This window comes from Trachypithecus francoisi, unplaced genomic scaffold (assembly GCF_009764315.1).
Source record: "Trachypithecus francoisi isolate TF-2019V2 unplaced genomic scaffold, Tfra_2.0 Contig01579, whole genome shotgun sequence".
NCBI lineage: Eukaryota > Metazoa > Chordata > Mammalia > Primates > Cercopithecidae > Trachypithecus > Trachypithecus francoisi.
In genome coordinates this window covers 12,097,418-12,123,821 of record NW_022681442.1, presented here as the reverse complement: position 1 = coordinate 12,123,821, position 26,404 = coordinate 12,097,418, and the positions used below count along the sequence as shown (strand labels likewise).

General features: G+C 51.7%; 1 protein-coding gene and 1 long non-coding RNA gene across 5 annotated transcripts in view; both read left to right on the top strand.

Annotated features, from left to right (window-relative positions):
• Positions 1 to 26,404, top strand: part of GRK5 (G protein-coupled receptor kinase 5) — a 250,470-nt gene that overhangs the window by 113,722 nt on the left and 110,344 nt on the right. For all 4 annotated transcript variants that reach the window (XM_033181299.1, XM_033181333.1, XM_033181323.1 and 1 more), the window contains exon 2: positions 7,594 to 7,689. In XM_033181299.1, the coding sequence (XP_033037190.1) occupies positions 7,594 to 7,689 (96 nt within the window). The remainder of the gene's footprint in view (positions 1 to 7,593; positions 7,690 to 26,404) is intronic.
• LOC117065925 lies at positions 13,694 to 14,910 on the top strand. The gene is made up of 2 exons (XR_004430102.1): positions 13,694 to 14,024; positions 14,075 to 14,910. It is a non-coding gene; the product is annotated as an uncharacterized LOC117065925 (long non-coding RNA).

The window sequence follows — 26,404 nt, the reverse complement described above, 5'->3', positions numbered from 1 at the left end:
CCCACCGAGACAGCCTCTTCTCCCATGGCAGTTTTTTGGGGGGAATGATACTTTTATTCTTCCCTGGGGATAGCCACAAGAGGGAAAGAAACGCATTAGTCTCTCAATAACTCACTGAGACGAGTGCTTGGCCCATGCTTGAGGATCAGTGGCTTTTTATTATTACTTTGCTTCTGCCTTCCATGGGGCACTCCATTCCCTGCTAGGACATGCCCTCCTCCTGTGGGGCCCCCACCCCACTTTGTTAACCACTCTCCTTCCTCCTGCCCTGCCTCCCCCTTAACACACTTCCCCAACCTGGCAGGAGGGCACCTGCTGGAGGACATTGCTGGCAGCTGGCAGCCGAGGGAGCCCCCGGGGCTGGAGAAAGCAGGAGTGAGAGTGGGATTGGACAAGCAATGCCCTCCTTAGAATCTGTCCCCTCTAAAGGGCCAGTGGCAGCCGTGAATCAGGGAACACCCCATCTTGCTTTTGTCTGCCTTTCTCCAGGTTTTGTCTTGGACTCCTTTCTACGCAAGGCCACCTTGGTCCTCTGGTGCCTTCCCCAGAGGGGAGAGCCCCCCTGATTGGCCCTGGGCCTCGGTCACTGCCATTTTCCCTTGCCTGGCGGGGTCACTCTTCTCCATGCAGCCTCCCCTACCTGCCTGGCTACAACCCCAGCTGTCTTGCTCATCTTTGCTCTCTGATGCATGGAATGAGCTGGATGAGGTCAGGAACGACGTCCTCTTCCCTGACTCGTTACTGGTAGCTGGAAGGTAAACCCTGAACAGCAGAGGATCCTTCGGGAAAGCAAATAAAGCCTGAGGCTCCTCGGGACAGGAAATAGCGGCGAGCCAGTGCCAGCAGATCTTGCTCCTGCCTGAGTGTGTGGCTTATTCCCTGGCTCCATTAATTCCTCTCCCTGAGCCTCAGCTTTCTCATCTGTGAATAGGGTCAGTACCTTCTGAATGAGGGCCGAAGGTACAGTGCCCAGAGGTCAGTGCTCAGCCCAGAAGGCTGGCAGGGAGGGAGGAGGGAGGTTGTCATTTATTCCTGCAAGCACTCATGCCTTTACCCAGTCAGCCAAGTAACTTAATGGAAGTTTGCAATTAAGCAAGTGTTCGCTGCACCCCCACTTCCCAGGAGCAGGTCTGACCTGAGCTGGGAGAGAGCTGTGGTCCAAACAGGGGGCTCTGCCTCTTCAGGGCAGCACGAGAAGGGACACTAGAGCTGGAGCTTGAAGAATAAGCATTCTTGGCAGAGAAAGCCACACCTGCAGGGTCAGAGTAGGGGGAAGCGATGATGCATACAGGGTTTGGAGGGGCTGCCAGGTGGCTGGACCTAAAGCATGACTCAGCAGATACAGTTTGGGCATCTACAGTGGACCAAGGAGAAGGTGACAGAGAACAAAGAGAACAAGGAGAAGGTGTCCCTGACACCACGGGTCCGCTATCAGCGCAGGGGAGACTGATGACAGGCAAGGAAACAAATAAGTGGGAGGATTTCAGGTGGTGATGAGAGTTGTCGGCTAGGGCTGGGAGTCCAGCAGTCACTCTGCCCATAGAGGCTGAATGAGTCCATGAAAGTGTGCCGCATGCGTTGAGAGAATGGATAAATGGATCTGTAAGCTGATGTGCGTGTTCAGCAGAGAGAGACAGACTGACCGACCAGTGCTTCCCACACACTTCCATGGCACATGGAGACTGGGCCTGCTTCACAACCAGGGTCAGACAAGACCTCCAGGAAGGCAAAATTCAGGCAAAGACTGTGGGTGAGAAACATTCAGAAAGGTAGGAAGAAGGTGCTCCTGGCAGAGGGAACAGTGAGTGTAAAGGCCCTGAGAGCAGAGGCAGGGAGGGAAATAAAGCTTAGGAAGACGATTACTGAGGCCCTGAACCGGGCCAAGGAGAACAGGCTGAGCCTGTGGGTGGTCAGGCCTGGGAACTGGTCATTCCTGCTGCTGGGACCTGAGCACAGGGGAGGTGGGAGGTGATGGCCCCAGCTCCTTGTAGGCCTAACACCCCTCCCCAGCAGGGAGGTGGGCCTAGGGCAGCTGGGGTCATAGGGCCAGGACACAGGAGGAATTTTTGCAGTGGCATGACTGGGCCCTGCCCCCTCTCAGGATACAGAGCAACAATCAAGTCCTATGAAATAATAAGCAGTGCCAATACTTCAGTTATCAAATATGCAGCTTCACAACGCTGCAGCAGCTTGAGAGTCAAACATTTGTCTAGACTTGGTGCCCTCTCTGAGGCAGGTTTTGTTTGTTAAGAAGTGGAACCTTCTCCCAGCCCATCTGAGTTATGGAAGGTTGGATTTATTTCAAGGGACTTTTAGAGGAACTAGAAGCCAGATGTGAGGTGAGAGGCCATTCTGGGTGCCTGCTGTCATTTAGGGGGATCCCCTGCTGAGAACATCCTTGTATTAACTTCCTGTTGCTGCTGTAACAAATTACTACAAACTAAGTGGGTTAAAACATCGCACATTTAGTATCTTACCGTTCCGGAGATTGGAAGTCTGACACAGTCTCGGTGAGTTAGGGCATCAGCAGGGCTGTGTTCCCTCTAGGGGCTCCAGGAAGAATCCTTTCTGGCCTGCATGCCTTGGCTCACGGCCCCTTCCCGTCTTCCAAGCCAGCAATGGCTGGTGAGTCTTTGTCACATTGCGTCACTCTGACAATGGCTGCTCTTCCTCCCTCTTCTACATTTTAGGACCCTTTTGGTGACAGTGGGCCCACCTGGATAATCCAGGATAATGTCCCTATCATTATTCATAATTTCATCCACAAACTTAATGCTCATTTGTCATGGAACCTAATGTACTCACAGGTTCTAGGGATTAGGGCATTATCCTGCCCACCACCGTCTCCCTGCCGTATTCTGAAAGCTGAGGAAATAGGATTGAGGAGGAAAGTGAGCCCAGGCTGTAGCTGGAGAGTCGGCACCCTTGGCTTGGAGCTGCCTCCAAGTGGCTCACCTTTCCCACTGCCTCCACAGCTGCCCCATCACTAACAGATCTCCTCCAACCCCTGTTCTTTTCCTAAGTGTTGGTCAAAATGGTCATTAAGTAAAGCAGCATTTTTCCACATCCCTACCCTTGACTTACTTTTTCTTTTGAAAGTACCCAGGCTAGAGTGCCGTGGCATGATCATAGCTCACTGCAGCCTCGAACTTCTGGGTCCAAGCAATCCTGTGCAACACCATGCCCAGCTACTTATTTTATTATTTTTAGTAGAGATGGAGTCTTGCTATGTTGCCTAGGCTGGTCTGAACTCCTGGGCTCAGGCAATCCTCCCATCTTGGCCTCCCAAAGTGGTGGGATTACAGGCATGAGCTACCACACCTGGCCCCAACCCTTGACATTTTAGAGCCAACCATTCTTTGTTCCAGGGGGCTGTCCTGTGCACAGCATAATGTTTAACCGCATCCTTGGCCTGTACCCACTAGCTGCCAGTAGCACCTCTCCACCCAGTGGTGACAATTAAAAATGTCTCCAGACATTGCCAAATGTTCCCTGGGAGGCCTTCGCTGGGGTTGGGAACCACTGAAGTAATGCCTTTGATGTCTGTCTTCCCTGCTAGCAACACTGCGTCCAGCACCTGCAGAGGGCTCGCCGCTTAATCGGTGCTCAACACATATTGGTTGAACAAATCAGTGAACCTATGTTAACTTTCTTAATGAATAGATCTATAAGTGTGCATGTATAAAGTAGACTCCTGGTTTCCATAGACTGGCTGCCTGAGAATCACTCGGGGATCCTTGTAAGAAGTCACATTCCTGGGGTCTAGTCACAGAGGATTGGGGTGCAGCCTAGCAATCTGTATTGTCAAGAGTGCTTCATCAGTTCCCCCAAAACTTAAACATATATACCATATAATCCAGCAGTTTCCCTCCTGAGTATATACCCAAAAGGATGGAAAGCAGGGACTCGAACAGATACTTGTATGCAAATATCCATAGCAGCGTCATTCGTAATAGCTAAAAGGTAGAAACAGCCCACATGTGTGTCCCCAAATGAATGATAAACAAAAGATTGTATATCCGTACAACAGAATATTATGCAACCTTCAAAACGAGTGAAGTTCTGACACGTGCTGCAACATGGGCGAAGCTCCAGGACATTATGCTAAGTGAAAGAACAGACACAAAAGAACATAAATTGTAGGATTCCCTTATACAAAGTATCTAGAGTAGTCACAATCATAGACATGGAGCATAGGAGAGAGGTTGCCAGGGGTTGGGAGGAAGGAGGGAACGGGAGTTAATGTTTAATAGATTCAGAGTTTCAGTTTGGGATGGTGAAAAAGTCCTGGAGACGGAAGGTGGTGATGGTTCCACAGCAATGGGAACGTCCTTCATGCCGCTGACTCATTCACCTAAATAATGGTTAAACTGGTACATTTTATGTTATGCATATTTTGCCACATGCAAAAAATGGTGCTTCATGCCTGCAGGTCTGAGAATCAGTAGTGTGTGAGGGGAATGAGGAGCAGGGGATCCCAGGCCTCAACAGCTGCTGGGATGGGAATGTCTGACTCTGCTGAGCTAGGGTTTAGGCTGATTTCTTGAGGGTGGCCCTTCTCTGGGCGTGCATAGAACCTCTAGGCCGCCTGAATGAGAGCTGCTGGATGAGGATTGACTCGTCTGGAGGCCACATGTGCCGTCCCCCGGGCAGCTGCTGCCCAGCTCCGGCTGATTCTTGCCATGTGGGGTGCCTGGCTGTGGGAGAGATGTCCAAGATCTGGATTTCGATGTGAAATCTCATTTTTATTTATTGCAATAGTTTTGGGGGAACAGGTGGTGTTTGGTTGCATGGAATGTTCTTTAGTGGTGATTTCTGAGATTTTGGTGCACCCGTCACGTGAACTGTGTACACTGTAGCTAGTGTGTAGTCTTTTATCCTTCACCTCCCTCCCACCCTTCCCCCAAGTCCCCAGCATCCATTATATCATTCTGAGACCTTTGTGTCCTCATCTGGGAATCTCCTAATTTTTCAGTGTTGGCAACTGGTTCAGTGAACAAGTAAGCAGACAAACAAGCCACCTAAGGGACACACTGGCGACCCTGCGGGCCTCTGGTCTAGCCTGCCGCCTTTCTGGGAGCTCACAGGCTGCGGCCCCAACTAGATCCTTGCTTCTGCTCCCGTTATGGCTGCCGCGTCACTCCTGAAGTCTGACACTAGCTTTCTCTTTGATCCTCTGAGAATTTCTCTTGTATTCAGGGCACCCAAAATGGTGATTTACAGACAGAACAGCAAGAGCAAGAGCCCAGAGTCTGGATTCTGCTCAGGCTGGGATCTTGGCTCTGCCATTTGTGAGCCACGGGGCCATAGGTGACTTGCTACCTTTCCCCCAGGCCTCGATTTCTTCATCTGTCAACTGGGTATATAATAGTTCCAGCTGGCCGGACACGGTGGCTCATGCCTATAATCCCAGCACTTTGGAGGGCCAAGATGGGCGGATCACTTGAGGTCAGGAGTTTGAGACCAACCTGGCCAGCATGGTAAAACCCTGTCTCTACTGAAAATATGAAAAATTAGCTGGGCGTGGTGGTGCACATCGATATTCCCAGCTACTCGGGAGGCTGAGGCAGGAGAATCGCATGAACCTGGGAGGCAGAGGTTGCAGTGAATTGAGATCGCACCACTGTACTCCATCCGGGTGACAGACTGAGACTCTGTCTCAAAAAAAAGAAAAAAAAAAGGTTCCTGCCTTGTAGAGTAAGGGTGAAGCCTGCAGGTGAGGGGCTTGGCCCCGGGCAGGGCCAGTACAGGGCTGAGCAGTCTGCATGTGTATGTTTATGTGTGCATGAAATGTGTGGGCACTTATGTGTGTGGCCCCCGTTGGCGGAAAGAGTGAGTGTGGTGTGGGTCGAGCCACCAGCAGGCCCTGTGATTTCTTCCTCAAAGAGTCATTCTGAGGATTAAACAAGGTCATGTACAGATGGAGCCTCACCACGGCAGGTGCCCAATACGCATTCCTTCTGTCCCTCGGAGCGTGAGACCTTGGCTGTCTGTGGAGATTTGAGAGGAGGATGCTGGGGCTGGTTGGAGAGGCGTGAGTGGGGTTGAAGATTCGGTAAGAGGAGAGGAGAGAGATGGACTCCTCCCCGTCAGCACACTCTCCTGCTTCCTGGCCACCAGGAGCGGAGTTCTGGTCCCATTCTCAGAAGCAGGTGCACTGGCTAATCAGGGCCATGACCTTAGCTTTCCAGGATAGCTTGGATGACAGTTAAGAAGCCCTGGTTCTGTGCTTACTTTTAAACACACGCTACCTTGTTATCCCTCCTTTCCCAGCTTTGGGAGGAAGGCCTTACTGTCTCCAGTTCATGGACAAGGACTCAGAGACAGTGGGTTCTTGTCCAGGCTTGCCTGGGCAGCAGGGGACGGCCACAGGGCCAGAGCAAGGTGGGAGACGGGTTGGGCTGGCCCAGGGAGGGCTGGAGCTGAGTGCCACTGGGCTGCCCTGGGTTTGTTGGTGTGCAGACGGGGCCTTGTCCGGCCCAGCCGATTCCTGGAAGGGTGAGAGAGTGGAGGGGCTGCGTACCCACCCGGAACAAGCAGATGAGCTACATAAAATCCTGATAACCAAGGGGCACAAAGGTCTCCATGACCTGTGGTGAGTCATGGACAGATGGTGGCTAAGGGCCACTGTAAGGATGGAGGGTGGGTGACAGCACCTCGGTCCCCAGGAGCCCTCCAGCCACATGGCACAGCAGTGCCTCTAGGTCCAAGGCCCAGACGCTGGTGGGCTCAGGGACACTCAGGCCCAGAGCTGCACCCCATCGCTGTTTGCACCTGTGCGTCCTGACACCTGTCCACCATCCCTTGGACCAGGAGTGCGAGGATGATGGGAACACCTGTGTGCGCCTCATGTGGTTCTGCACGTTACACATGTCTGTGCATTACATGTGTTCATTACTAGTGCACGTTCCTTATGTGTGTGCATTACATGCTTGTGTGTGCATGTTCATCACATCCACGTGCTCAGTATTCGTGTGCACTGGGGAAGACGTCAGGCAGGGTCCCTCAGGAGTCCCTCCTTCCTTCCAGCCTCGGAGACTCTGGGGTTTGTGAGGAGGGAGAAGAAGGGGGTACTTGACAAGTGGAAACGGAAGTCCTTTTCCCCCAACATCTGGCCTCCAGCTGGGGAAGGAGACTCTCCACAGAAAGCAAGAGGACAAAACCAGGGCCATGCGGGGCCAATGGACGCCTGCCTGGGCCTCCGCCCCACAGGGATGTCCCAAGCTAAAGGGGACGCTCAGACATGGCAGGCTTGGCCCCTGCTGTGGGAAGGCTGTGGTTTGGTGTGGGGGAACAGCAGTGGGGGATGCCTGGTGTGGGTGGGGTGCAGGGGAGCCCTGGGCCTCAGTGCTGGGGGATTGGGGTCGGGCAGGACTGTATGGGAGACTGAGGCTCAGAACCCACCTGGGAGGAAGAGTGTGTGTCTTGGGGGGTGTGGTGTGTGTATGTGTATGTCTTGGACTGGGGGTGTGTCGCTGGCTTGACCTACAGCTGTCCCTGTCTTTGAGCCCAGGAGGCTGGTGGGCAGGCTCACTGTGGGGGCGCCGCAGGCTCTGGAGCCTCAGTCCGGAATCTTTTTCCCCATCTCTACAGGGGGCGGAGGAAAGCGCAAAGGGAAAAGCAAGAAGTGGAAGGAAATCCTGAAGTTCCCTCACATTAACCAGTGTGAAGACCTCCGAAGGACCATAGGTAAGCTGTCCTGCCTGGGAGCCGTGGGGGGAGCGAGGAGCAGGTGAACCGCCAAGCCATCTGTGCATTGAGGCAAACGGGTGAGCTGCCAGGCCGTCTGTGCAGGGAGGCAAATGCCAACCAGTGGGCGCAGCATCGTGCTTCCAGGTAGGGGCTCCAGGCTGATCTCTTTGCTAATCGACATAAACAGCCAACCAGTATTCACTGAATACATGGCATGTGCCGGGCAGAGTGACCTCCTCCCAGTTACGCTTTGAGGCAGGTGCTATTATTTAATATTTCACTTCACCTTTCAGATGGGGAAACTGAGGCACAGAGTGGTTCTGTAACTGGCCCAAAGTCACACAGCTGGTGGGAGGGTGGTGGAGGTGGGCCAGGCCCAGCACAGAGCCCCCTCTTGTAACTTCTCCCCTTTCTTCCTGGAGCCTGTGGGTCCTGCCCTCGGGAGGCAGCCCAGGCTTTGGGAGCTGAGAGTGGGGTGAGGTGGGGCTCCCCTTTCCACCTGCTGGGGATGCCAGTGCTCCTGAGGAGCCACTGGGCTCGGTGGCACAGCTTAGGCCCCTGTATCCAGCACACACACACCAGGCACCTCTAAGAGCAGCCAACCAAGTGGGTCTGTGCCTGGTCCCATGCAGGACACAGCTATGGTGAGGAGGCCTGGGTGCCTGGGCGAGAGCGCCCAGGGGGCAGGCATGTTGTGAGGCCCTACTCCAGAGTGTTTGGGGTCCCGGCCCTTCTTCCCTCTGTGCCCTGGGTGGGTCCTTCCCTGTCACCGCGTGAGGGCTCCCCATCCGCTTATTATTGTCAGAGATCATGGACATGCTGAACACGTTTAAGAAGACTTAAGTCCACTGAAGGCTGGGCATGGGGTCGTGCCGCCCAGAACTCCATAGGCCCACCTCTTCTGGGGACTTCTGCCCAGGGCCTGGGGTGAGCTGCCCCGTGCCTGCCCTGGAATTCGAGGCCACGTGTAGCCATTTATTCAGCTTTTCTAAATGGCCTCTTCACGGCCTGGGCCCACCAGTTTCCAGGGCCGAGGGGACTCACCTGCCACTCCCAGGCTTGCTCCATCCTGGCCCCAGGCCACTCAGTCCACACTCCACGTTGATAGGTGATAGGAAGCCATCTGTGCCCCGCCCCACAAAGGCAGACATGAGCAGGTGAAGCAAGGCGGGATCCTGAAGGGTCAGGAAACATCCTCAAGACCCACCTTCCATCCCTAAAATCCCAGGCACATCAGAATCCCCATGGTGTTCTCCGGCCGAGAGTGGAGCTGGCCTGAGGGATCTGGGGCTCTGGGTCCAGGCAGACATGGGTTCAGATCCTGCCCTCTCTACTGCCACATGGCAAGTTAATTTATCCTGCTGAGCCTGTTTCCTCAGCTGTAACACTGACTGTGAACCCAGTCACTGGGTGGTGGAGTGGATCAGATGAGACCATGTGTGTAAAGCGCTTAGCTGGTGCCCTCGTTGGGAGACCAGGGGCCCATGCTCCTCTGCCCGCTGGCGTGCTTTCTGGAGTTCCCACAGGCACCACGGTGCCATGGATGTCATGTGCACCCTTGATGCTTTTCTGCTGGGGGCACTTGGGGTCAGGTGGAAGAGAAGAGGGGTTGTGTTCCTGGGGCTGGAGCTTACTGGGGAGGATTTGACCACTGAGACTTTACGGGGGGCCTTCAGAGAGGGGAGCCAGGGAGAACCCCTCAGGTGACTGGCCATTTCCTCCTGGGGGCCCATTTTGTTCTTCATGCTAATTTTGGCTCAGAGAGAACAGGGCCTGGGGTGGGACTGGGGAGGAGACCTTAGTTGCCATGGTGGCAACTCATCCATGTGTGCCCAGCGAGTACCCCCTTTCCGGTGAGCCGAGCCTTCTCTGTCATTTTCATCCTGGGTGTGCTGGCTGCCCGGAAAGCCATTCCTGGATGCCAGGCCCAGCTTCTCCCAACTGAGGGATGTTATCTCACAACCCATTTGCGGTGGCCCCAGGGAATGTCTTGCACTCATCCCCAGGGCCACAGGGGTGCTCAGAGAGACCTTTCTGGGGTGTTGAGTTGGAGGTGAGAGCTTACAACAGGAGGAAAGCATCTCCAAGGGGAGCACTGTGAGAAGCGGGCACTTCTGCACAGCCACACTCACCTGGCAGGGTGGTGCTTCCCGGCCCTGGCTAAACTGTCTGCAGGTGGTGATGCCAGGAGTGCTGTGGGGCACAGCCAGATATGAAGGCCAGTTCCTCAGAGAAGCCTCTTTTGACTTCAGAATTTAAATGAGCTCCAGGCCAGAGTCTCTCAGAGCACAGAAGGGTCCTCTTCTGCCAGAGCACCCTTCCTCAGTGTCTTGTTTGCCCCACAAGTGTGAAAGGCTCTCTGGGGAGGAACTGGATTGTTAAAATTCACCACGGGGTAACAAGAGTGAAACTCCGCCTCAAAAAACAAAAAACCAAAAACCTCCTTCCCCCTGCAGAAAAGCTTTTCTCTCTAGCCAGAGACCCTGGAAAGGGGCAGCCAAGCCAAGCTGAGCTAGGAGCTGCTGGCACAGCTGGCTACTGTAGAGCTGTCACATTTCTGCTACAGTTCATGCCAGCAACGCAGACACCTACTTTCTGCTTTTTTTTTTTTTTTTTTTCTGGAGATGGAGTCTTGCTCTGTCACTCAGGCTGGAGTGCAGTGGCGTGATCTTGGCTCACTGCAACCTCTGCCTCCTAGGTTCAAGCAATTCTCCTGCCTCAGCCTCCCTAGTAGCTGGGATTACAGGCACGTGCCACCACGCCCGGGTAATGTTTGTATTTTTGGTAGAGACAGGGTTTTGCCATGTTGGTCAGGCTGGTCTCAAACTCCTGGCCTCGAGCGATCAGCCCACTTTGGCCTCTCAGAGTGTTAGGATTACAGGTGTGAGCCGCTGCGCCCCCTTTTCCTCCTTCATGTGACCTGTGTCTTAGCATGGGCTGCTCTAACACATTCCCACAGACTAGATGGCTTAAACAGCAGACATTTATTCTCATTGTTCTGGAGGTGGGGAAGTCCAAGATGAAAATCCCAGCAGATCTGGTGTCCTACGAGGGCCCGGTTTTTCCTGGTTTACAGTTGACTATCTTCTTGTATCCTTGCATGGTGGGGAGTGGGGCGGGGGGGGCGCGGAGAGAGTGCTCTTGTCTCTTTTTATAAGAGCACTAATCCTATTCGTGGTGGCTCCAGCCTCATGACCAAATCACCTCCCAAAGGCTTTACCTCCAAATAACATCATGCTAGGGGTTAGGTTTCAACACGTCTGTTTCAGGGAGGACACAGCCATTCAGTCCATAGTCTAGGACTAGGTTCAGTGCAAACCTAGTCCTGGATTCAAACAGCCAGCGCACCCTGGCTTTCCGCTTCTCCCCTGAGACACAGCTTCTCATACTTTGAGATGAACTCGCCCTGCCAAGGCCTGGTGCCCCTCCCAGCGCCCTCCTTCCAAATTAAGACTCTCAGATCTAGGATGGGCGTGATGGCTCCTGCCTGTAATCCCAGCACTTTGGGAGGCCAAAGCAGACGGATTACATGAGGTCAGGAGTTAGAGACCAGCCTGGCGAACATGGGGAGACCCTGCCTCTACTAAATGTACAAAAAATAGCCGGGCATGGTGACAGGTGCCTGTAATCCCAGCTACTCAGGAGGCTGAGGCAGGAAAATCGCTTCAACCTGGGAGGTGGAGGTTGCAGTGAGCTGAGATTGCACCACTACACTCCAGCCTGGGTGACAAGAGCAACACTCCACCTCAGAAAAAAAAAAAAGACTCCCAGATTTCCTCCCTCTAGGCCTCCTCCCCATGAGCTCCTAGGTATTGTCCTGGGAGCACCTGAGTGTCCCTCAGCTTCTAGTCTGCCTGGCCCCACCTCGTTCACTTCCGCTGTGGGGGACCTGGGAGCACAGGATTGGGCTCTGAGCTTTTCTCCAACCATGGACCACTCCCCCACCATGGGCCCCAGCCCTGTCTGTCCTTCTAGGTCCATAAACTGGCCTCTTGGCAGGGCCCACTCCCCTGGGATGGTGTGAGGAACGTGCGTGCTGGCGTGTGGAAATGGATTCTTCTGTTCTGCCGGAGGGTATTGAAAAGGCTCTGTGTGTAAGTGCCGTGGGAGAGAGGCCTGGGAAGGGCAGGAAGGCTGACGTGAGCCATGGGGCTGCAGCTCGTGGCCACGGGGCCAGGGTCTGGGCCTTCCCACTGTTTACAGTCCGTCGCTGAGGTGTTTGTCCAGTCTCTGCTGGGGTCCTGCTGGAAGGCTTTTTAAAATAAAATTCTCATTTCTTTCCTAGACCAATACACAAACCGAACAGTGGCCAATACCACATTTATTTTTCTTGTGGACACATGAGCTCAGTTTCTGAAGTTCTTTGGGAGGATGTCCTGGGGCAGGCTTTTTGCCAAGATGACAGGGCCCCTTTGGGGTGTGAGGTGGTGCCATGAGAAGGCTCTTGATCAGAGCTGAGGACAGAACCCATGAGGACCCCAGGATGCTGCCATCTCTGGATGGCCCCAAACAGTGGTCTGTTAAAGCCCTGGCCTTCTGCCTTCCGCCCTGCCCTGGACAGCCACAGACCATCTCCACCTAGCAGCCAGCGTGATTTTTGAAAAATGAAAACTGCACCCTGTGAAATCATTCTTCTGTTGAAACCACCTGAACAGCTCTCCATCCCACTCAGTAAAACCCAAACTCCTCACTGTGGCTTGTAAGCACTTTGCCCTAAGGTGAAGCCTGTAGACCCCTTATCAGAAGAATGCTTTTATATATAAAATAGAATACATAGAGTTACAGAGGAAACTGATCCTTTTTAAGTATGCTTAGTTACCACATACTTCTAAAATGTATGATACAGAAATAGATGTGCTTCTTTGTTAATACTTTAAATTATAAGGTCTAACTGTGGGTTTAATAGCTATTGTAATTTTGATTGATTGATTTCTATTTATTTATTTTGCCACAGGGTTTGACTCTGTTGCTCAGGCTGGAGTGCAGTGGCATGATCTTGGCTCAGTGCAACCTCTGCTTCCTGGGCTCAAGCTATCCTCCCACCTCAGCCTCCCGAGTAGCTGGGACTACAAATGTGCACTACCACACCCAGCTAATTTTTGTATTTTTTGTAGATATGGGATTTTGCCATGTTGCCCAGGCTGGTCTCAAACTCCTGAGCTTAAGTGATCCTCCCTCCTCGGCCTCGCGAAGTGCTGGGATTATAGGCGTGAGCTACTGCACCCGGCCTGCTATTGTAATTTTGAACTTGTCATGAACCTGAGTGAGCTTTCAGATATCTGCAACAATTGATAGGAATGGATCTTTGATTTCTGTCAGTGACAAGTCCCGGGCACTGCTGACATTATTGTAGGTTGTTGTCTACATTCATAATTGAAGGAAGTGCAAATTTTCAGTTAGAGGGTGGTGAAAAGAAAGACGACATTTCTCTCCACCCCAGTCCATGGACTCCCTAAATCCTATCCATGGTCCTTTTGGCAGTGCCCTCCCTGTGCTGCCCTACATGCGCTGGCCCTCACCTTCATCTTGGATCCCTCCCTCCTCCTCCGTTCACAAGCTGGTCTCCCTTTTGTCCTTTGAATACCACACGCTTGTCTCCAGCCCGGAGCCTTTGCACCTGCTGTTCTCTCTACCTGGAATGTTCTTCCTCACACTTTTTCTTCCAGGGGACTTTAAGGTCTCAGTCCAAATATCATCTCCATAGAGAAGCCTTCTAAAAAGAAACCATATCCCCCTCTAATTGCATCCTTTCCCATAGTGCTGTTTATTTAATGTTCTTACCCATAACTCTGTCTGAAGTCATCTTTTCGTTTACTTGTGTATTTTCTGTCTCCCACACTGGACTAGATGTTCTATGTTAATAGCAACTGTGTCTTGCCTGGTTCACTATGGGAACAGTGTCTGGCACATAATAGGGGTTCGTTAATACTTGGTGAATGAAGGAATGAATGAGGTGAAATATTTGAAATTAGAGCTCTTTGAATGGCGTAAACTCGGGAGGCGGAGCTTGCAGTGAGCTGAGATCTGGCCACTGCACTCCAGCCTGGACAACAGAGTGAGACTCCATCTCAAAAAAAAAAAAAAAGAAAAAGAAATTAGAGCTCTTTTAAAAAAATTGGTGATGTGTGTTTGCTGTACCCAAATTTAACCTTAGCCAGTAGTTTACACTTAAAGTAATTAAAGTCTGGCCCTAGGAGGCACTGTAGGAAGCATCTGCTGTAACCCCCCGGCCATCCTCACCATCCGGATGAGGCAGCTCGGCGCAATACATGACTCAACCACAGTCTCACAGCCACTGAGTGGGGAGGGGAAGCTGGTGGCTCCTGGGCCAGGTTGGTTTCCTCTGAAGCTGTAGTCGGAGTCACGATCACAGTGATGTCAGATTTTCACAGAATCCTTAGCTCAGGGGACTGGAGGGCATCTTGTCCACCACCCGTTGGTGGTGGAGTAAACAGGCTTCAAGGGGAGAGTGACCCTCCCAGGACAGCCGGGTCCCTGGTCTGGAGTGACACCTTGCAACTCCCCATAAGCATATTGCTGCATAAACATATGGGCAGGGCCCCAGCCAGTACTCAAAGCAGGGAGACTTCTTAGATGCTCAAAGGGGTGGACGTTTCTATCTCTATTGTATCTTGTAAGTGTGTGTGGCGAGTTCCCCTGCTTATTCAATGCATGTTTAGTGAGCCCTGAAAACGTGCTGTCCACGGGGAAGCTGAGCGGATCGCTGCTCTCCCGGAGCTCATTCACCAATGAGCGTGGGAGACCGACTGAAATTAAGATGAGATGACAAATCAAGAAAGTTCCACAAGGGTCTGGAGCAGTTTGCTGAGCTGCAGAACCCTGGCAAAGGTCTACTCCCACTTCCCTGGAGGAAGTAGCGTCCCTCCTGGCCTCCTAAGGGATCTCTCCGCGAGCTCCCGGAGGGCCTGGACCACGGTCTCTCCATCTGGGCGTCTTCATTGCTGTAGCAGCATGAGTGGGTGGATGGATGTTGCCTTCTCTTCAACCTAGAAGCCAGGACTGTGAGTGGCAGCCATGAACATTGAGACAGATTCCTAGGCCAGGTGCAGTGGCGCAGGCCTGGAACCCCAGTGCTTTGAAGGGCGGAGGCAGGAGGATTGCTCAAACCCAGGAGTCTAAGGCCACAGTGAGCTCTGAATGTGCTGCTGCACCGCTCCAGCCTGGGTGACAGAGCAAGACCCTCTAGAAGAAAAAAAATAGAGAAGAGAGAGATTCCTTGCCACACATCTCTGCTTCCAGTGTGAGCCCTAGGTATGAACTCACAGATTTTCAACAGAACTGGCAGAGGGCAGACAGACCGGGAGAGGAGGAAGGGGTTCTCTAACGTCTGCTCGCTGAAACAGCAAATAGTGACTTTATTAGTTAATGGGATAATTGTTCATGGGAGATCATTAGAGAGCCTAAATCAAAGAAGTTCTTAGGATGTCCGAAACTTGGAAGGCTGGAACGTCATCACAAAGATAAAAGATTGTTGAGGTCTGCAAATATTTCTCAGTGACGCAGAAAGGTCTGTTGGGCAAAAGTGTGGCATTTTTATTTATTTAGCTCAGGCTCATTGCGTACTTTATTCTTTCATTTAAAAAAGTCTGAGGGGGCTTGAGTGAAAGAGTTGATTATTCCACTGTTTGGCAATATTTCTGTAGGAACTGTCCAAAAGCTATATAATAAATCAAGGCCCCCTCCCCACCCCCCAACAGGACTGACGTTTATGAGGAGGCTGTTCACAGAAAGTAGCTGCTGCGTCTGGCGTGCCACAGCGGTGCCCCGAACTCTCGCAGACAGACAGGGGAGATTGAGTTGCCTTGTGGGAGAGCCTCTTGCCAAAGCCTTAACTGTTTCCAGGAGCAGAAGCCCCAGGCTGTGGGGGATTCCTAGAGGAAAATGTAGACTCTTTTAACATGGGGGGGAAAAAAACCATCTTCATAGTATGAAGATTTCCTTGAAGTAGCCTAGTTCTTGGTTATTCACCCAACATTGCCTGCCTGCCTGCCTTACCCTGCCTGCCTTGCCTCTCTTCCGCTCTCTGTCTCTCTCTCTTTCTTTCTTTCTTTCCTCCTCTCCTTCTTTATCTTTCTCTGATGTATATTTTTTGAGACAGAGTCCCACTATGTTGACCAGGCAGGGCTCAAGCAATGTTCCTATCTCAATCTTCTGAGTAGCTGTAGCTGAGACTGCAGGTGTGAGCCACTGTGCCCAACTGCCTTGTTCTTTTTTTTTTTTTTTTTTTTTTTTTTTTGAGACAGAGTGTCAGCCTGTCACCCAGGCTGGAGTGCAATGGCACAATCTCAGCTCACTGCAACCTCCACCTCCAGGGTTCAAGAAATTCTCCTGCCTCGGTCTCCTGAGTATCTGGGACTATAGGTGCCCACCACCACGCCTGGCTAATTTTGTATTTTTGGTAGAGACAGGGTTTCACCATGTTGGCCAGGCTGGTCTTGAACTCCTGACCTCATGTGATCCACCTGCCTTGGCCTCCCAAAGTGCTGGGATTACAGGTGTGAGCCACCATGTCCAGCCTGCCCATGTTCTTTAAAGCAGACACTGGCTGACGGATACTTGTTAAGCTCCTCCTCTGTGCTAGGCATTGCTGCAGTCGCCGGAGCTGTGTCAAAGGCCACCCTTTTCCAGCAGCGAGGGCTCATGGAAGGATCTCCGTCACTGTCATCAAGATCAAGTGGTGGTGCTGCTGCTCCCAGCCCTGTGACTTTGAGCAAGTAGCTTACTTTCTCTAGTTTGCAGTTTCTCTGTGTATAAACTGGAGACGCTAACACCAACCTGGTAGAGCCTCTGGGAGGGCCAGCAGAGTGTCGCACACAGGCCATCGTTGTCATCAGCACCGTCATTGTCATCGTCAGCCTCACGGTGGTAGTGGTTTGAGGGCAGAGGTTGAGGACCCTTTGAGAGGGTTTTGGAGTTTCCCAGAGAAGCTGAATTGGCTACACATGATGAATGAGGCCAACTGCTTTTGTGCTGAGGTGAAGTGGATTCAGTGTCCCAGAGACTGCTGCGTTGGAGTCATCGGAATCCTCCTCTTCCTGGAGCACTGCCTGAGCTTCCTCTTCTTGGAAGCGTGCCCTGATTCCTGCAGTCCTCAGCCTTCCTTCCTCCCTGTGGCTCCACAGTTTGCCCAGGGAAGCTGGACGCATCACACTCTGCCCAGGCCCCTGCTCTGGCCTGGTGTGTTTCCTTGAAAGGACATGTGTTATCTAGAAGCCTGCAGCCCCCAGTCCTAACAATGGTTACCCCCAGGGAAGGCGTGAAAGGCAGAGGGGACATTGGCTTTATCTGTAAGGTCATTTTTTTTTTTAAAAAAAGAATGAATTGGCATGTTCTTTGTCTAATTAAAAATCAAATGAATAAAGACTAGATACCCTGCCTGATTCCACGATGGGCAGAGGGAATGGTGACAGTTTCCCCCTTTCCTTGTTAGCTTTGTGCCTCATGATGGGTCTGGGGTCCCTGAGAGGATGATCAGAGTCTCACACATCTTGGTGACCCAGTCCCCTTCAGGCCTGCCTGGCTGGCATGTGAGCTCTTGATTTCATCGTCAGGGAGACCAAGTCTCTCTGCAGACGTCATTGCTGTCCTTGGGGTGATAAGGGCGCGTCATGTCTGTCGTTCTGCCACCTAGCTGTGGTCTGATAAGGTACAGCATCTGCTTGTCCTTGGAGGGTGAAATAAATTTAGATGTGTCGGGTTTGGAACATCAGGTGACCTGTCCGCCGCTGGAGCTCTCAGGAGGGGAGGGTGGCCCCGCTATCTTTGGGATGTTAGTCTCACCTCCCCACTATGGCCAGAAGCTCCATGAAGAAGAAGGCATGAGCTCAGGTGCATGTAAGATACTCAGGGATACTATCAGTGGGTTTCTTGTTTGGACAGTCTTAGAATGGAGTGGGGCCAGGGATTTTACAGATCACCTGGAGTTGTGGTTTTCAGAGATTGCTCTGCAGGGAGAGTGTGTGATCCAGACCAGCCTTTTACCCAACTGGGCTTTGTTTTACCTTTTATATTGGGGCTTCCGTGTCAGATTTCATTCTAGGGCTAAATTTGAGTTTGAAACCCTCTGTTCTAGGCCAGATCTCCCATTTTCCAGATAAGTGAACTGAATCCCAGAGAAACAAGTAACTTACCAAGGTCTCCCCATGATTTGACTCCAAGACAGGCTGTCTCCCCTACTGCGTTAGTTTTTCTTGAGGAACATCAGGTGACCTGTCCGCAGCTGGAGCTCTCAGGAGGGCTGAGAGCCCTCCTGGTGGCTTAAGCAGCAGCAGTTTATTGTCTCACAGTTCTGGAGGCTGGAAGTCCAAGATCAGGGTGTCAGGAGGTTTGGTTTGTTCTGAAGGCTGGGAGAGAGAAGCTGTTCCAGGCCTCTCCCGTGGCTTCTGGGGGTTTGCTGTCATTCTTTGGTGTTCTGTGGCTGTAGACTCATCAGCCCTATCCCTGTCTTCATCTTCATCTTCAGTTGGTCTTCTACCTATGTGAATGTCTGTCTGTAAGTTTCCCTGTCCCTCCTCTTTTTTTTTTTTTTTTTTTTTTTGAGACGGAATTTTGCTCTTGTTGCTCAGGCTGGAGTGCGGTGGCGCGATCTCAGCTCACTGCAACCTCCACCTCCTGGGTTCAAGCAATTCTCCTGCCTCAGCCTCCAGAGTAGCTGGGATTACAGGCACCCACCACCACGCCCAGCTAATGTTTTTAGTATTTTTAGTAGAGACAGGGTTTCACCAGATTGCCAGGCTGATTTTGAACTCCTGACCTCAGGTGATCCACCCGCCTTGGCCTCCCATAGTGTTGGGATTACAGGCATGAGCCACCACACCCGGCCAAGTTTCCCCTTTTTCATGAGGACACTAGTCATATTGGATTAGGGCCCACCCTAATGACCTCATTTTAACTCGATTATCTCTGTAGCGACCCTCTTTCCAAATAAGGTCACGTTCTGAGGTCATGAGGATTAGGACTTCATTGTGTCTTCTTTAGGGGATCCAGTTGAACCCATAACATATTCACCTGCTCATGTGGTCTGGTGGAACTAAAGGTAGAGGGGTCGGGGATCCTGATTCCCACGGGTCTGAGGGTGGGCACTCCTCTCCCGAGCCTGGCGAGGACTTAGCCCCCGCAATCCCAGGCTGCTCACTTCCCCAGTGGCCACAGGAATGTCTGTGGGAGGAGCAATTGTTTTTCAGGCCATGTTGCAGCTTTTTCAATCTCCCTGTTTGTTATTGGTTTAGTCATAGCAATTGGTAAATTATTTTGCTAAAAAACACAGACAATTATAAGGAAAGAAAGTCACCCCTAATTTTACATCTCAGATCGAGCCATAGTTAACACCTTCATGTAATTTCTTCTAGCTTTTTTCCCCATACATGTACATGTGGTTTTGTTTTGTACCTCTTTTCTTAACATAATATCAAACATATTTTCCCTTGTCATTAAAATCTTCATAAATGTGATGTACATTTTTCCATTTGATGCATATTTATTGAGTGTCAGGCATGGTGGATACATCAGTGAGCAAAGCGCAAAACTTCCCATCTCATGGGCTGCCCTCCTTCAGGTGAAATGACACACTGGGCCGTTGGGAGCTCACCCAGTACCTTCAACCCAGCATCCAGCCAGGCCCCCGGTCTCTCCCCGCCTATGGCTTACTTCCTGTTGGTGAATTCTTCCTTTAAGCGATCTTGAAAATAAGCCCTTGCCTGTGAACCCAGAATAAACGTGATTTGTAAAGTTCTCCTAACTATCACATGTATATATTGTACTATTTGGTTTTTTTCCACCTAGTTTTTGCCATTACAATTAATGTTCAGATGAACATCTTTGTACTTCATTGTGACACTTTGATCTATGGCTCAAAGGTAAGAAAGTCCACTGTCTTTTTGAAGGCCAGAACACAGCAGCCTCTACAGTACTGTTTGCTTCCTCTGGAATGTTCTGTTCATTTCCAGCTTTGCACTTGCATCCACAGACACCATTAACCTGAAGTGTGATGGGGATGGACAAAGTGGGTGATGTTTGGTGAGCCTCCTCCTGGCTTGCCTGCCTCGATTCACTACAGTCAGCAGGTGTGAGACGGATTTTTCTGTCTATTTTAAGGCCCTCACTGAAAATGGGAAAAACAAGCTCGTTTGTACGGGGGACCTCAAGCCAGCACAAGAACCCAGCCGCCCTGCAGCAGCCTGAGCGTGACAGCGTTCTGCCCCATAAAGAGATGCTAGGAAAACACTTTTAATGGTCTCTGCCTAGACTCTATTTACGGAATTTATTTCCCAGAGCTCAGGCTGTTCAGCAGTGCCTTGGCAGCAGGGCCCAGCAAAGCTGCATCTCCTGTCTCCCCTCCACGTCTGCCTGGGTGTATTAAACTCCCTTGTTCTGAACACCCCAGAGCTAGTAACCAAAAGGCAGGAGTAGGGGGTTGCAGGGAAGAAAAGCCATGGGTCGTGGGATATTTGGGGCCAGTATAAACTTCCAAATTAAAAAACAAAAACTAGCCAGGCTCGGTGGCTCAATCCTGTAATCCCAGCACTTTGGGAGGCAGAGGCACGTGGATCACTTGAGCTCAGAGTTCAAGATCAGCCTGGGCAACATGGCGAAACCTCATCTCTACTAAAAATACTAAAAATTAGCCAGGCTTGGCAGTGTGAGCCTGTAGTCCCAGCTACTTGGGAGGTTGAGGCAGGAGAATTGCATGAGCCAGGGAGGCAGAGGTTGCAGTGAGCCGAGATCACACCATTGCACTCCAGCCTGGGCGATGAGAGTGAAACTCTATCTCTATTAAACAAAAACAAAACCAACAACCAAAGAATAATACAAAATTACCCCGCAAAGAGCTAGGGGCATGAGCTACTGTTGGCTGCTAGCTGTGGCCCCTTCCAGCCAGTGGTAGAAAGGAAGATGTAAAAATCCTGAAGCATTTTGAGTACTGCTTTTTTTTTTTTTCCTGTTTGACAATTGATGCTGAACCATCTTTAAAGGTGTTTTTTTGTTTGTTTTGTTTGTTTGTTTGTTTGTTTATTTTTGAGACAGAGTCTCACTCTGTCACCCATTCTGGAGTGCAGTGGTACAGTCTCACTCACTGCAACCCCCGCCTCCCGGTTTCAAGTGATTCTTGTGCCTCAGCCTCCCAAGTAGCTGGGATTACAGGCGTGCACCACCACGTCCCACTAAATTTTGTATTTTTAATAGAGATGAGGCTTTGCCGTATTGGCCAGGCTGGTCTTGAACTCTTAGCCTCAAGTAATCTGGCCACCTCAGCCTCCCAAAGTGCTAGATTACAGGTGTGAGCCACCATGCCCAGCTCCAAAACTTACCTTTTAATTTCTTTTCTAATTACAAAAATAATATATGTCCATGGTTGAAATTTCCAAAATAATTTTATTTTATTTTATTTTGTTTTTATTTTATTTATTTATTTTTTTTTTTGAGATGGAGTCTCACTCTGTCACCCAGGCTGGAGTGCAGTGGCGCGATCTCAACTCACTGCAACCTGCACCTCCCGGGTTCAAGCGATTCTCTGCCTCAGCCTCCCGAGTAGCTGGGACTACAGGCGCCCGCCACCATGCCCAGCTAATTTTTTTGGTATTTTTAGTAGAAACGAGGTTTCACCATCTTGGCCAGGCTGGTCTTGAACTCCTGACCTTGTGATCCACCCGCCTCAGCCTCCCAAAGTGCTGGTATTACAGGCGTGAGCCACCGCGCCCAGCTCCAAAACAATTTTAAAAGGACCAAATAAAAACGACCTATTTGGTCTGTTGCCCTTTCGTAATTTGTTCTGCTTCTAGGGAGAGAATTGTACCAGCCTCGACTATCATCTTCCTTGCCCAGACATCAGATATCATTTAAAATGGAAACCTATGGTTATAGAATCCCACCTCGACTGGGAGGCAGAAGACCCAGGTTTTTGTGTCACCTCTTGGTCCTGGGGCCTTGGGAAAGCCACTTAACCTTGACTTGCTCATCTTTAAAATGGGGACTCAGTATTCCTCACCTTAGCAGATGATGGAGCGGCCAAAGGTGTTACTGGAAGAGGTGCTTGGCAAAGTGCTGTGCAAACTACTGGTCAGTTTTGATGTGGGCATGTGAGCTTTTGTTTGGACAAATGGCCAGAGTACTTTTCCTGTCTTCCTGGGGGAACTGTGACCCTGTCTTGTAAAGCTGTTCTGTCTCTGATGCTGGCGAACCTCACCAGCTTCCTCCAGCTACCCAGAGCTGCCCCTCCCCTCTGCCCTGCCATGTGGCACCTGGCGCAGTGCGGCGTCCAGTCCCTCTCCAGGTCCAGATGCCTCGGCCTCCACAGTATCTCCTAGTCTGCCCCTCTTGCCCCATCTCCACCATTTCCACTTGTCCCTTGTCCCTGCCTGAACTTGTCAGCTCCTTGCTCCCTCCAGGCACACCCACTTCCAACCAAGCTCCGCGCAGCAGCCAGGAGGCTCTTTCTGAAATGTCAGTCTGCCCTCGTCACCACCTGCTTCAGTAGCTTTCCACTACTATCAGGACAGAGTCCAGAGGTCTTGCTGAAGCTGACCAGGCCCGGCCTCTCCACCCTTGCTGGCAGCTTTGGCTTCACCCCTGCCGCTCATCTCCTGACTTAGCCATTCCTTCATGTTTCTTCTTTTCTCCAGGCCTTTGCCTAGGCTTTTCCCTCTGCCGGATACACTTCCCTAACCCTGCTTGGTAATCAACTCAACCTTAGTTCCCTGCTTCATAGGTCACCTCCTCCAGGAAGTCTTCCCTGGTGACCTCACCTGGTCAGGGTTTGCTCCCCACCCTCATGCTGCCACTGGCCCCACTGTGGTTGTCTGATGACTCACCTTCGTCTTCTATTCGGCCATGGGCTCTGCGAGAGTAGAGCCTGGGTCTGCCTGACTCTGTTTTGCCGGCACCCAGCATGAGTGTCTACCCTGTAGCAGGCACTTGTAGAATCTTGTTTAGATATTTTGTTCTCCCCTGGAGATGGAGAAACACTCAGTCTTCCCAAGTGCTAGACTGATTGCTGGTGGGTCTTATTTTTCTCTCTGAGTTCTTTTAAGAGTCCTGGAAACGTGGACTGAGAACAGCTGTCGCATGTCAGTTCTGAAGTAGCTGCTTTTATCAGAAATGGTTCAGAGAGATTCCGAGTTGCACGTCCTGCCAAGGGCAGTGACCCCACTTTTCTCTCCCCTTGCAGGTCCCCATCCGACCTCAAGGGGAGGCATGGGAGAGTTATGGGGAGCATGTCCCACCGGTGCAGCTGCCACGTCAGCCCTCTCTGGCTGCCGGAGTCCGACTGGTCGGGCAGAGACGGGCACAGGCATGACTCTGCTAAAGGCCTTGGCTGAGCCCAGCTTGGGGCAGAGTAAGCCACTGAGAATGGCTTTGCCAAAAGACTCCGTCATCAGGCTTGGGTGTCCACAGCCTTGGAGTGCTGAGCAGCTGGAACACTGTCCTGAGGCATGTGGCGGGTCAGCTGGGACAAAGCCATTGAGCTGCTAAACCAAACTGGCGCTGCTAGATTGGGACGGAGACAGCCGTGAGGAACATGAGCTCCAGTATCAGAGGGACCTGGGTTTCATCCAGGCTATGTTCCTTACTTGTTGTGACTTCGAGCAAGTGATTAGATTTCCCTGAACCTCAGTTTCCTTACCTGCAAAATGGGAACCGGAGTGTTGAAGGATTAAGTGAAGACCTGCATGGGGACGGCTGTGTAGGGTCTGGCCTGCAGCAAGTGTTCATGAAGCAGCCGCTTTCCCGTCTTCCTCTTCCTCCTCACAGCATTCTTCATTGTGGTTGTCATCAGCTGTCCCGTGCAGTGCAGAGCTTTGCTTCTTGGTTCCACCTGCTTGGTGGTTGCCAGGTCCCGCCAGCTTAAGTTTATCTGTTCGTTCATTCATTCATCTGTTAAGCCCTTCTTCCTTCTTCCGGGCCAGGGAGCCAGGGTGCTGCCAGGTGGTGGGGAGCGGCTTTCAGAAGTGGCTCTTGGCAGCGCAGGCTGGGCTACATTTATGGCCTTTATGTAACCACTTTTCCCTGAGCCCCATTCCTGCCCTTTGGATCTTTATTCACTGACTCTCGGCAGACTTAGAGGTCCTGAAAAGCAGCCCCCCAACGCCCTCATCTCATTCATCCCTCTGCCTCCAGGCAGGAGGGTCCTCAGCTATCGCAGACATGTGGGGTAACAGCCAATCCCAACCACGAGCCCCTATTTAGCTTTTACCCTGGGCAAGATCCTGTGGAGGGTCCCAGTGCGGGGCTAGGGGAGGGATGTGGGATCAGCTGAGTTCCTTAGGAAGCTCTTCCCAGTTGGGAAGACAGCAGAAGGCCAACACACGATACTGGGTGACAGCCCTGTGCAAGTGTGCAAGGCGGGTGGCTGCCACGGTCCATCCTCGGTACCAAGAGCCCAGGGGCGGGTTGGGGAAGGGGAACAGAGATGTCTGTGTGGGAGGGAAGGTGCCAAGTGAATAGATGAGAGAGACAGAGAGAGAGAGGACACTTTTGAGTCAGGAGGTTCAGCATTATCCAACCAGCAAACATTTCCTGGATGCTTACTGTGGGCCAGGCACCGGGCTATGTGCCTTACAGACACACACTCATCCAATCACTACAAAGCCCTGTGGGGCAGGTGCTGCCTTCCCCACCCCTATTTTAGGGATGAGGATGCAGACACTCAGAGAGGTTAGTAAGTTGCTCACAGGCACAGAGCTCTGAAGCAAGTGGAGCCTGGATTCACACCTGGGCCTGAGTCGAGGCCATGCTGGCTGTGGATTTCCTCCATGTTGGCCATGGCTTCCTTGTGCTGTGGAACAATATAGGCCCGTTTGGGAGAGGAGGTGTATACTGCTGTGGTGGGCTCTATGCAGAGGTCATGAGGCAGAAGGTCAGGGGAGGCTGGGTTGGGCCAGGCACACCAGCCATGCCTCCTGTCTGAAAGGTGAGGTCTTGCCCCGCAGATAGTAGGAAGCCAGTGAATGTTCATCTCTGATAGCCCCTGCCTACAATCATCCTCAGGGTGAGAGCAGAGAGCAAAGGGAAGCCACGGACAGAGCAGGCTGGGCTTCCGGGCTATATGAGATGCAGTTCCTCCTTCTCCACATTCTTCTTATTAACCCACGGTGTACAGTGTTTCTCAAGTATCTAGCCCAGGACCTGGGATGTACCATAAACAGGCCCCGCTTCTGATGACGGTAGCGCTAAGGCTCTGGTAACGCCACAGGAGGCAGGAGTGGCGGGAGCTTCTCTCTCCTGCAGTGTCAGGCCAGAGCAGGTTTTTCTTTTTTCTTTTACTTTTTTTTTGTGGGGGAGGTGACAAATCCTTTTATTTATTTTGTATATTTATTTTTTGGCTTATGCAGCAGTTTTATTTTATTTTCAGTGTTTTTATTTATTTATTTTTTAATTATACTTTAAGTTCTAGGGTACATGTGCACAACGTGCAGGTTTGTTACATATGTATACATGTGCCATGTTGGTGTGCTGCACCTGTTAACTCGTCATTTACATTAGGTATATCTCCTAATGCTATCCCTCTCCCCTCCCCACCCCACAACAGGCCCCAGTGTGTGATGTTCCCCTTCCTCTGTCCAAGTGTTCTCATTGTTCAATTCCCACCTATGAGTGAGAACATGCAGTGTCTGGTTTTCTGTCCTTGTGATAGTTCAGAGTAGGTTTTTCTTTGTGACACCCGGTCACAGGATGCCTTTCAGCACCACCTGTCAGAGCTCTCCAAGCCGGCAGCTGTTCCCGCTGCCCACCTGTCTCATCCCGGCTCTTTTTGGGGATGGTTTCTCGCTCCCCTGCTGTCTGTCCTCTCTTTCCCCTCCCCCTGCAGGGCCTTTTGGAAGGTGGCAGATGGGCGTGACACTGGCCGTCTCTTTGCCTGTGCTGTGTGTGGGGCCGTCCAGCCCGAGAGATCAGCTCAGGCGTATTCCAGGTGCGGCTTGTGTTGGTGAGGAGTTATCATGACCTGAGCTGATGGGCCTCAGAATGTGCGTGTGGGGTGCAGAGGGAGCTTCCCACCCCTGGCCTCCTCCCTTGGCCAGCCAGCCACAAGACTCACTCTTTCTTTTTTTTCCTTCCTTCCTTCCTTCCTTCCTTCCTTCCTTCCTTCCTTCCTTCCTTCCTCCCTCCCTCCCTCCCTCCTTCCTTCCCTCCCTCCTTCCTTCCCTCCTTCTTTCCCTCCCTCCTCCCTCCCTCCTTCGTCTCTCTCTCTCTCTCTCTTTCTCTCTTTCTCTCTTTTTTTTTTTCCTGGGATGGGGTCTCACTCTATTGCCCTGGCTGGAGTGCAGTGGCGCAATCTCAGCTCACTGCATCCTCCGCCTCCCGGGTTCAAGCAATTCTTCTGCCTCAGCCTCCCAAGTAGCTGGGACTACAGACACCCGCCAGCACGCCTGGCTAATTTTTTGTGTTTTTTGTAGAGACGGGGTTTCACCATGTTAGCCAGGATGGTCTCCATCTCCTGACCTCGTGATCCGCCCTCCTTAGCGTCCCAAAGTGCTGGGATTACAGGTGTGAGCCACCGCGCCCAGACACAAGACTCACTTTCTTGGGGGTTGGCGGGTCAGCAGTTTTGTGCTCATTTGGCTTTAGCCTGAGAGGAATGGTTCTGAGCCCCGCATTCCAGCTGCAGGGTTAACTTCCTACTCATCCGTTACCTGGATTCCTGTTTCCCACAGAGGTTTCCCAGCCACACCTGGTAGAAACTTCAGAAATCTCCCAT